At 39.2% G+C, this 12,067-nt stretch overlaps 1 protein-coding gene across 2 annotated transcripts in view; it reads left to right on the plus strand.

Moving 5' to 3' along the window:
* The window catches only part of POLR3B (RNA polymerase III subunit B), a 103,253-nt gene that overhangs the window by 16,731 nt on the left and 74,455 nt on the right, over positions 1-12,067 (plus strand). For both annotated transcript variants that reach the window (XM_074271482.1, XM_074271483.1), the window contains 3 exons: positions 5,037-5,159; positions 7,523-7,642; positions 9,756-9,890. In XM_074271482.1, coding sequence (XP_074127583.1) covers positions 5,037-5,159; positions 7,523-7,642; positions 9,756-9,890 — 378 coding nt within the window. The remainder of the gene's footprint in view (positions 1-5,036; positions 5,160-7,522; positions 7,643-9,755; positions 9,891-12,067) is intronic.

Here is a 12,067-nt window from a genome sequence, read left to right on the forward strand (position 1 = left end):
GGGCATGTTGCTGAAGTTTCCATAGCAATCTTCTCCATTTATTTGTAACTCTCACTGGATTGATAGCTAACTAGGTTGTAAAGCAGGGCTTTGGCCTTTGGAGGTGTAGAGCTTTTGATGAGTCTGCTGTAGTCATCATCATTGTAGTTTGATGACCAAATGGTTAGTTCTTTGGGGCATTAACTCTGTTTTCTGAACATGTGGCGTCATAAGGAAGGACTTCTTGACTGAGGTTAAACACTGGGACGTGCTCTCAAGGACCCCAAAGGGATTTCTGCAATCATTTAAAAAAGTTTTCATTGTTGATGGTTTCTGTTTCTTATATCACCATAGTATTTCATGGCTCCCTCCTTCTCCTCTTTTCCTTTCCTGAAAGCCATTTCATATAACCAAAAAAAAATTATTTTAGAAGTGGAAAAAGAAGTCAGCATAACTGAACAATATGTTGAGAACGTCTGAATGCATATACAGCGTATGACACTGGTGCACCTCTCACCTCCACGAAGGATTAGATTAGAGTTACTTTCTCCAATCTCTTCTTTTCTCTCCATTTGATCTTTATACTTTTATTACATTTGCTTTTAGTTTTTTAATTCTTGTCGATCATCCCATTTAAATTGTAATTAGACCGTGTGTTGTATTCTTGGCCTTGTTTCACTTTGCATCAGTTCATAAAATTCTTTCTATGCTTCTCTGTATTTACTACAACTTCATTTCTTACAGCACATTATTGCCTCTATACATTCTAGAAAATAAAATAGCTTTCTTAGAAGGTTCTAATCAAGTTTGTGTGTATGTGAACATGCAAACAACAGTTTTTCTTTTACTTAATATGATTTTCCTACATCGACCAGTGATTTGATGGAGTAATTGTTCCAAATCCACATTGGAATTCTCATTATAAATGAAAGCAAATGGAAAGAAGTTAGGCTTTTATAGTAATCTCAATTAAACAGTGACAGGACCAGTGTGGTTATGGTAGGAGTGGAGAGGAATTGATAGATGGGAGAGAGCTGATAAAGTCATCGGACAAGGAACAGCACAACAGCTCCTCAGTGAGATCTATGGCATCTGACAGATAATCAGCCTGACCCATTGGTGGTGGAAAACTCAGGAGATGGAACAGCATCCATTACTCACATCATAATATGCCATTGTACAAGCTGCCCATTGAGTTAGTCAGTCACTAATATAACTTGGATGGAGAGCCAGAACTGAGAGAGAGCAGATTACGAAACCTCAGTCTCAGAAGAATTGTCAGTTAGCCAAAAGACCACAGAAAAGACACGTAGCAGGTAGAAGTAAGGTGTAGCAAATCTCCAAAGATAATATGCATGTGCACCATGGTGGAAAAGAACATACAGAATTGGAAAAAAAGACAGGCTGGTCATATAGCAAGAATAATAAGCAAGATAACGGTCAGCCTAGACCTTAACACTGGTATCCATACAACATTAAAAGAATGAATATAAGGTCCCTAGTGTGTTGGGTAGATGTTCCTGTGGAGACTATACAGAGGCACATGACTGAGGATTGTCAGAGATAAGAAGGCTTGGAGGGGCAATCGTCTCTGCCTGTGGAGGAAGGAGCAAGTGTGGGAAAAGAGAGCCTGGAAGCTTGGAGACTTCATTGGACCAGAGATCACTGGCCCTGAGTCAAGAGGGCCAGAGTTCAAATCCAACCTCAGACACTTGACAGTTACTAGTCCTATGAACCTAATTAGCTGTCCCAAAAGAAAAAGAAAAAAAAAAAAGACCATTATAACTTTAGACATTGTAATCTAGGTGCTTAATTCTTATTAGATTGACACTTGGTTAGAACTGATCTCTTCCTGACTCTGAGGCCTTTCTCAATTTCCATTTTGCCAGGACTGTCTTTCCTGTATATATATGTGTGTACTGAGAGTTAGAATTTTTATGGCATTGTCATAACCATTACATTAACAGTCCATAATTGTTTTAATCATTCTCCAATTATTTCTAACATTTTTTGATATTACCAGTAGAATAGCTATGATTATTTTGGTACATTTAGATCTCTCTTTACTTTTTGGTGGGAGGTAAAGGCTCGTCAGGATACCTTCACTAGTTTGTAGAGATAATGGCTGAATTTGGCATCAGGAAGATCCAGGTTCATGCTATGTGACTCTGGGTAAGTACTTTGCCTAAACTTTTACCTCAGTTTCCTTGTATAAAAAGGGAAATCAAGACTAATACAATAGGCAGCTATAATGATCAAATGACATATATAGCCCTTTTTGTAAATAGTGTATTCATATCCTTTGACCGCTGCTCATTTGGAGGAGAAGCTGTGTGTGTGACATATTTGTATTACAGATTTTGTTGAGTAATTTTTAGATTTGTCATACTAAAATTTAGGTTGTGAGCTTTCTCCTTATGAATTTTGTTGTAAAATTATTAGGTGCAACCCCAGTCATTGTAGAGGTGGAAGCCTGTGGGTTGGAACATTGCATATAATGACAGTCTTGGTTGATGTGTGGTCTAGTTTGAATGGAATTGATTTATTCAATTTGATTGAATACTTTGTTTTAAGACAGTTTTGGAAATGAAGATGATGTATAAATAATTCTAAATTAATACAAAATTTATAAAATATCTGACAAGGTTCATGCTTTCGTTTTTAGCCAGTTGCTTGGTAGGTATCATCCAGATTTCTAGTACCTATATCAAACCCAGCATGTCCATCTATAACTCACATTATTTCCTTAAAACTATATTCCTTTCAAAGGTTCTTTTGAGAGTACCACTGATCTTCCATTCACTTAGGTTTTCAGGCTTAGAGTCAACCTCGTCTCTTGCCTCTGCCTCATCTACCATAGTTAGTCCATTGCCAAATGTTATTGATTCTACCTTGATCCATATCACTTGCATCCATTTTTTTTCCTTTTATATCGCCATACATTAATTTAGTTCCTTGTTATCTCATCTCTCTTGGACTACTGTAGTCAACTTTTAAGTGTTTATTGGACTTTTGGTTTTGTTTTTACATCATTATAGTTTTCCCTAATCTCTCCCCTCTTCTGAAAGCCATCCCATATAACAAGTAACTCTTTTTTAAAAGACAAAAAGTACAAAAGAGGAAAAAACAACACAATTACTTCCCTGAGAAAATCCAAAAACGTGTGGTATTGCTATAAGCAGCATTCATAGACAATCACCTCTGAAGGAGAGGATTGCATCTTTTCTTTAGGCCATGCTTGTACTTTATAATTTTGTGAATGCATTTACAATTTTGTGTATGTTGTGTGTTGGTCTGCTTTTTGTGTACATTGTTGTAGCCATTGTATGTATTGTTTTCTTGGCTCTGCTTACTTGACTGCATCATCAGTTCATGTAAATTTTTCCATGTTTCACTGTATTCCTACATTCATCATTTCTTACATCACAGAAAGATTCCATGGCATTCATGTATTTTTAACCATTCTTTGGTCAGTGGACATATACCTTGTTCCCAATTCCTTACTGTCACAGTAAGTGCTGCTTTAAAAATTTTGTATCATTGATCTTTTACATATAAGCCCATTAGTAGCAAAAGATGAAAACAGTTACTATTGTAAAGATTGTGAGAAAGATGGGCACACCTATGTATTGTTGGTTGCAGGTTTTTCCTGATTCAAAGACTGCTTCTACTATATATTGCATTATACACAATATATTTATATACTAAAGTTAATGAAGTTTGGATTTGTAAAGAGTTTTAGAAAAAAAAAAGAAAATATTGTATATGTTTCAGTTGTTTCCAACATTTGTTTCCTTCCGCTCTCATAGCTTTAGAATTCTCATTAATTTTACATTTCCATTCTAAAAAAGAACTCAAGGCAAATTAAAGAAAGAAAAACCAGAGGTAAATGAAGAAGCATGGAAATAAGAGCTCTTCCCCTTTGATTGGGGCTCTATTAGAGGGTTGCCTAGAAGGATCAGCAGGCAATCGGCAAACATTTCTGAAGTGTCTGCTGTCTGGCAGACATTAATAAACGCTGGAGACAGAAGAAGAGGCAAAATCTAGCAAGTGGCCAAAACAGGACTAAGACTGGATTTGGCCCATGAGCTCATCACCCTTATCCACTCTCCCCCATGGTTAAAAGCATTTTGGTGCTGGAGTTCGAGAGAAGAACAGAATTTTTCAAGCCTTTTTTTTTTTTTTTTTTTTTTTTAAAAAGCCTTTTTGGTTTTATTTTGCATAACCATGAGACAGAAGAACCAGAAAATAGCAGATAGTACATTTGGAAATTGGTTATATCCTGATAAGTCTTTCTAGTTTGTTCTCGAAAGGAAGAATTTTGGCTGCAGACCATAACTTTGCCCAACTTCTGAGAACATTATTGCTCAGCCTAGAGAGGTTTAGTGAGCTTAACTCCCTCTTTCTTGATCTGGCAGAATTCCAGACAAATGTGTGCATGGACAAGCTTTAGCACCATCTGGAATTCACAAAGACCTGCACTGCTGTTTGCCACCTTGAAACACTTACTGATAAAGAGATTTTCCTAAAGCTGTTAAGCACTTTCTTAGTGTATAAAGCTCTTTTAAAAACTGTCGAAGATATTACAAGACTTCTATAGAATGATAAAAATAAAATGCTAAAGTATTCTACAAGTGGGATTCTCATGAAATGAGTGGCGATGGCATCCAGTAAAATTAATCCTGTGGCAGTAATCATTGGGCTCCGTTTGGTCCCTCTCTGTATCTTTCAATAATGATGTCTGAAATCGCACCCTTTAGCTGGGCAGTTTTAGCTTGTGTGTCATGGTGGCTGGTTTCATCCATTTCCTTCTTCATTAAGAATTTATACCGGATATTTTAAAACTTTGCAGAATGGACTCAGCATTTATTTTCCTCCTCTTATCAAGGTTCTTAGCTAGCTGGAGCATGTGCTGCCAATGCCAGATGGCACTGTTTCTGAGCAGAGAGCTAGCTTTTGCTTAGGAGTAATACCGGCAAACAATGCCAAATTAGCATAAGCAAATGTCAGCGAGTTAACACAAAGCCAACACTTTCTGCCTTTTCTTCCTTTCCTAGGCCATGGGTGTTGAGAGTGACCAAGAAATCGTGCAGATGATTGGCACTGAGGAGCACGTGATGGCTGCCTTTGGTCCCAGTTTGGAAGAGTGCCAGAAAGCTCAGATTTTCACACAGATGCAGGTGTGTCTTTTCATATCTATCCTTGGCCATGACATTCAGTTGGAAACTTAACGTTGCTCTTTTCTGTGGGGACTGATGCAGTGCCTTCTATTTGGAGTAGTTGGGTGTGAGAGTTGAGAGCGCTTATAGGGGGAAAGGGAGGGAGATGGAAGGAAGGAATGTACCTAGCAAAAGAACATGGTGGCTCACCCAGTCCTGGTGAATAGGAGAGTGTGGAGCCAAGAAATTCCTATTGCAATGAGAGACCAAGAAGCCCATTTTTCAGAGTACTTGGATAGATTGTGCCACTGATTCCCTCTATTTGAAGTAGCTTTGCTTTAGTTGATGGTTTTTTCCCCTATGGCTGCCTCTCTTGACATTAATTCAGTCATTCCCCTCCTCTGGGGCCCCCTATCTAAGCATCCAATTCTGTATGGTCTCTGTCACTCAGCTGGAGCTAACCCTAACCCTCATTGCCATCCCAGCACCTATTTGGAGGGGTAACCTGCTCTAGTGTAGCAGGCCTGCTCACCATCCCTCCATTTTGCTGCTGTAAAGGTGCCTCCTGCCCTCAGAATTCCTTGGCACAATGGCAGAGCCTTGGGCCTGCAGAATGAAATGCTCTTCTGCTACATTTAGCAACTGCTTTTTTTTCTTTTTTCTTTTAAATAGTGAACAAACAAAGAAAAAAGAAAAAAATTAGTGAACAGATTAGTTTCATAGAAAATATAATGTTCTCTTCTGCTTGGTACTTGATACTTCCATAGATTATTTTGGGTTTTTATTCTAGAATCATGTAGCACTTCAGTAAATGTAAATGAATGGTGCAGAGTACTCTTTTAGAATAGTGTGTATGTACTTAACAGAGAAGATTCTCTTCTTTATTGATCTGTGGGTGTCATTCATTTTATAGGTCACCTGTATCGGGTGGGAATCCCAGACTAGCCCCTCCCTGTTACTCATGTTTTGTGGGTTCTCCTCCCACCCTGTCATTTGGTGTGTTCTGTGGAGAGGAGACTAACTGAACTGAAATGAGAAAAGGACAGTACTCACAGGTGTTAAGAAATTCAATTCTTCTTTTCCCTGATCCCCTTGGTTGAGTATAATTGAAGGCTGATGCATTGTAATTATTGGGCCATTTTAAGAAAAGTTACTTGAATTCTAGAGTTTGATGTTTATCTTTCCTATTACTAATTAAGGTTATTATTATTTTGGCCATGTTATAGTTCTTTGTAGCGGAACTTTGTTATGGGCAATCCTCAGACTCACTGCTCAGATATTCCTGAGCATGAGCTGATGAAAGGGTACTAGATCAGCCCTGGAGGAACAGGGAGTGAGTGGTTCTGTTCCAGTGTCAGATTCTGGGCCAGCATCCCCACTACCTGCCAGTGCCACCAGCACCTCAAATGCAATGTGCCCCAAAGGGAACCATGGTCACCTTCCCCCTTCCCCTGAAGCTGGCTATTTCCCTATTTCTAGTGATGGCCCCATTCTCCAATCAGTCATCTGGACCCAAAGACTTAAAGGTGACTAAGTTAGGTTTTCCAGAGAGTTATAAAAGTCGGGATGAGAACTCTTTTTCTGAGCTTATTTATAAATAGTCATTCTTACGATGTGAGTTTGAAGGCTTCTCAGGGGCTGCCAGAATTCACCTGTTTAGTTTCCTGGTCTGAAAGTATGAAGTCTCACAGCCTGCCCCTTCAGCCTTTCCAGTCTGCTTCAGTTTTACTCTCCTTCAGGTGCTCCATGGCCCATTTATTGTTCCATGAGCCCGACTTTCCAATGCCTGCCCTTGGGCTTTTGAATGGTTGGCCGTTCCCTCGTGTCTAAGATGTTTCCCTCCTTAACTTTACTTCTTAATTTCTGTGACTTCTTTCAAGACTAAGTCAGATTCCCCTATTTTTAGGAGACCTTTCTTGGTCTAAGAGATAACTTGCCTTCCATCTACCATGAATATATATCTTCTTCATGACTGATTATTTAATTAATAATGACTGATAAAGTTAATTTTTAAAAGATGAATTGTGATTAGTCATTTAATTTAATGTTTGCTTTGCCTAATCAAATATTGCTCTCTTTAACAAAGGTAATGATGGCGTACCTACTGTGAAAATATATTAGCAAATCAGCTTTTTGGAGGGAAGTCAGTTGCACAGAAATAAGATGGTGTTGATGGGCCAAGCGAGGACGTAGTAAAATTTACGGGTGCTGCTGCCTGGTTTGGTTGTGCTCCATCGATGGCGTTGTTAATGCTGTACAACCAGGGCGGCACTCTGTTGAGGGGCCTGTGTGGTCCATTTCCCACATAGAGTCCAGTACATTGATGAATGACACCTGACGGTAAAGTCATTTGGATACTGCAATGGCCTTAATTTGTTTTTCAGGCCCTAAAATACATAGGAAACAAAGTAAGAAGACAGAGAATGTGGGGAGGAGGGCCAAAGAAGACCAAGATGGAAGAGGCAAGGGAGCTGTTGGCTTCCACCATTCTCACCCATGTGCCGGTAAGTCGTGTCTCTAAAATCAAATACATAAATGCCCACCTGGAATCCTTGGTCAGCCACGTGTCGGCTGTGAAGCTAAAAATAAAATTTCTTACTCTTTGACTTCAATTTTGGCCCCTTTCCCGAGGAGAGAAGCTCTGGGATGGCCTCAGGTGGATTTTGGAGTGTTCCAGGGATATCTGATGGGGTCAGCCACTCGTTTTATAGCTAAAGGCACTGAGCCCCAGGGGGCGACTTGTCCGGAGAGCATCAGCATTGGAGATCCCAGGTCTCCCCCCTCCCAGATCTTTGATGGAGCTGACATCTTCCCAGCCACGGTTTCATTCCCTGTGGCTTCAGTGGCTCCCTTCCTTAAAAAATCCAAACCTCACATTCCCTCTGCAGAGTTTTTTCTGGCTTCCTCAGCCTGGGCCCATCTCTCATCCATGGTGACTTAGAGCAGAGTTGGAGTTCATCTTCTTTGCAAGGACTGATCTGTGTACCTTGTTCGGTTATTCTGCCAGTGGGTGTTGCCAGCTTTTTTCTTAGAGAATAGCCTTTAAGGAATCAAAGAATATCATTTGTTATTTTGGGTTAGTTATAATATTTGCTCCTCAACACTATCACTTTTGAAATGGGAAAAAGGAGTTAGGAGCCAAGGGTATTATGAAGTGCAAAAGGAGACCTGTTGTGGTTAAAATGTCGGTGCTCATCACTGGTCACTTATCAAAGCTCCTTGAGAACCTGCCACTGTCCATGCAAAAGGAAGACTCTGGAGTGACTTAATCTGGCTAAGGCAGACAGCTGACTTTTTCCCATTTGATATAAAGATGAATAATAGAATAGCAAGTCATCACACTCAGAAAAATAAAAATTAAATTAGATTAAACTGAATGGGAGATTACTGCCAAGGCAGAAATATTTTGTATTTTTTATAGTCCAATTCAGACTTCCTGTAAAATCTCTGGAAATTGATGGGTTCCCAGCAGCAAAATAAACTTTTTGCACTTATTGCTGTGATTGCTGACTAGTATACTTGACTCACTGCCATTTTTTGGCTGGTTGTCTTGGATACTTGGCCCTGTGCACCCTAGGCCTTCCCCAGAGAAGCTCATGTTGGGGACTTGATGCAAAGATAGGAAATTCCTCTTTGTAACTATTATTTATGATTATTCTTCCTGAATGCTGGGTGCTTCCTTGAGGCTTATATTTGTGTGAGTGCCATCAAGAGGGCAGCAGCTCTGGAACCAGTGGAAGCACTTGGCTGGAAGAATTTGAGGTTCATGCTTGGTGATAGACTATGTATCATCCTGGGATAAGTCATCGTTGTCATTATCATCATTGTCCCCAGGATGATGAATTTTTTGGCTACAATAGCTCTCAAAGATGTGTGTGTGTGTGTGTGTGTCTGTGTGTCTGTGTGTGTGTGTGTCTGTGTCTGTTTGTCTGTCTTGGAGTAATAAGGAGGGAATTGTCTATATATTATGGTCCCCGAGATCCATATCAGAGCTATGGTGCTCACATTTTATCCCACAGTCTTCTCTTGGCCCACTGTTCTTTGGTAGCACCACTCTTGGTTGGAGACCCTTTGTTGTGGTACCATTTTCCTGAATCCTGCCTGCTCTCTCCCCTCTCCTCCTCAGTGTCATTGGGGTGAAGACCTCTCTCCCTGGGAAATGAGCTGCCCTCCTTCCTAGCACAATTATACCCCCACCCTGCACGGGACAGTTCCCAACTATAGCTCTAACACTAATGAAATCACGAATATTTGAAGGTTTTTGCTTTATATCCCTTCTTATTTCCAAAAATGATCTGAAGTGATATATATAGTAGTTACTGTAAGTTATTGGGGAATTCTCCCTTTTAGTTGATATGCTGCTATCTTGCTACTGAACATAAGCTCCTTGAGGAGAGCAACAGTGTCTTTTCAAAGCTTACCTTCTCTCCTTGCACAATGGATACTTTAGAGATATATGTTGGATTGAATCAAAAATCATAGAAATGTAACTTTTGTACATTTTTTTTTCTTGTAAGCCATGCCATTGAATGTTGTATCAATAATATATTTTTTCTTTTTCTTCCTTGAAATGAATGTCTTCTCAAAATTTTCCATTTTGTTTTTTTTGGAACACAGGTAAAGGAATTCAATTTCCGAGCAAAGTGTATTTATACTGCAGTGATGGTACGAAGAGTGATTTTGGCCCAAGGAGATAATAAAGTTGATGACCGAGACTACTACGGTAACAAGCGTTTGGAATTGGCAGGACAAGTGAGTGAATTCTCTGTGTAGAGTTTTGCGATTTATTTTTCCTCAAAAATAGTTTTAGCTGGTGTTTGTTTTTTGGAAGTAGGAATTGTGGCAGCTATGTACGTGATTAAAATGCATGCATTCCCCATACAGTATAACTCCTTTGGTAGATCAGACAACACTTATGATGATGAAAATAGACTGCTACATAATCAAATTGGTACCACCAACATAAAATGTGATAATAATAGCATTTATATGGTGCCTTCCTCTGAAGTGAATGAGAACCGTAGAATGTGAGAGTTGGAGGGAATCCTAGGAACCGTGAACATGGTCCCACAGAGATGAGGTACCTGGGGGCGAGTGTCAGCCCGGAAAGCCCAGCTTGCCATCCCAGACCCATTCCTCACTATTTCCTGGACGCTTGTTTTTCCAGCTTGGCCTTGACTCTGGCACTTGTTCCCTGTGCTTGGAATATTCTCTCTCCATGTTGTCCTTCCTAGTTCAGCTCAAGTACCACCTGCTGCTTGGATTAAATAATTCCCCCACTCCTTTCTGCCTTTGCTGCTAGTGTCCTTCCTCCCAAAATAGTACTAGTGGTAATAATAATAATAATAATGTTTGCATAGCATTTACTATGTGCCAGGCACTATGCTGAGCACGTTACCAATGTTATCTCAATTTGATAGCCACAAAAGACCTGGAAAGTAGGTGCATTATTATCCCTATTTTATAGATGAGGAAGCTGAGGCAAATAGAGGTTTAAATGACTTTCCCAGAGTCATGCAGCCAGCAAATATCTGAGGTTGGATTTGAATCCAGATCTTCCTGATTTCAGGCCTGGTTCTCTACCTACTGTGCTGCCTAGTTGTCCCAAATCTACTATGATATAGGGATATATGTGCATGTCACTCCCAATAGAATGTAAGACCCTTGAGGGCAAGAGATATTTCTTTTTTTTTCTTCTATCTGGAGTTCTTAGCATAATGCTTGCTACATATTAGGTGCTTAATAAATGCTTGTTAATTGATTAGTTGTTTCCAGATGGTAAACTGAGGGGAGGGTGTGGATGGAGAATGGAGATAGCTACAATTATTAAACTGAGAATGACCTTGTCTTAGGCTGAGATCAAACTATTGGGCCTCCTGTTCTAAACACTCTCTGGAGCTTTGTTCTTGAATTCCATTTTATGAAACACTGTTATAGTAAACTTGAGTTATTTTAATTTTTGCTTCCATAGCCCTTTTATTGAATATCAGCTCTCTGCTTCTTGAAAGTGGTGGCTGCTAAATCTTGTGGGAGCCTTACTGTGGTTCTTTGGTACTTGAAATTTTTTTTTTTTTTTCTGACAGCTTATAAGTAATTTTTCTTTAACTTGGATTTTGACCATAATATTCTTGTAAATGTTCATTTTGGGATTTTTTTTTCAGGAAGTATCTAGTGGATTCTTTCTATTTCCACTTTGCCTTTTGGTTCTAAGATCTCAGCAATTTTAAGATTTCTTGAAATATGATGTGTTATGGTCATGGCATTCAGGTAGTCTAATGGTTCTTAATTTTTTTTCTCCTTGATCTGTTTTAATTTCTGGAAGTTATGTCTGAGTTGAGCTTTTTTCTAATTGGACCCTTTTACTTCTTTCTTGGGGTATGATTGAGTGCCATCATTCTAGGATCTGAAGCATAGCTCAGAGTGGGAACCTGCAGGTTTTTAGTATTTCCAAATTGGTCCTCCTGGTCCAAGAACTGCAAGTTCTGGACCCAGCTTTGGACATGTCGGCTTGTTCCTGGTTGAGAGTTCAGTAGATTGTGACCAGGCTCAGTCTCTGTTAGCTAGCTGGGATTCAGAGTGACTTTTCCTAGATATTTATGAAGGGGTCTGTTTATTTTCCTCTGCTTTGCTTTCTTGTTTCTACTTCAGTAGAAGTAGAAGCTCATACTTCTTGAATTAGATCAAAAGAGGCTGGTAAATTATAACAAAGTCCATACTTTAGCAGGACCTTTAGAGTGAAGCCCCTCTATATTATAATCTTATCAGTTTTCCCTCATAACATTGTGAATATATTTTTTTTTTTACCACTATCAGTTTAAAAAGTTTAATATTATCATGACAAAACTTTGGCCTTGAATTTTTTATGGGTTTGGAAGGTTTACAAATCATATTACATATATTAACATTTGAATCTCCTAATATCTCTCTAA

This window comes from Sminthopsis crassicaudata, chromosome 5 (genome assembly GCF_048593235.1).
Source record: "Sminthopsis crassicaudata isolate SCR6 chromosome 5, ASM4859323v1, whole genome shotgun sequence".
Classification (NCBI taxonomy): Eukaryota; Metazoa; Chordata; class Mammalia; order Dasyuromorphia; family Dasyuridae; genus Sminthopsis; species Sminthopsis crassicaudata.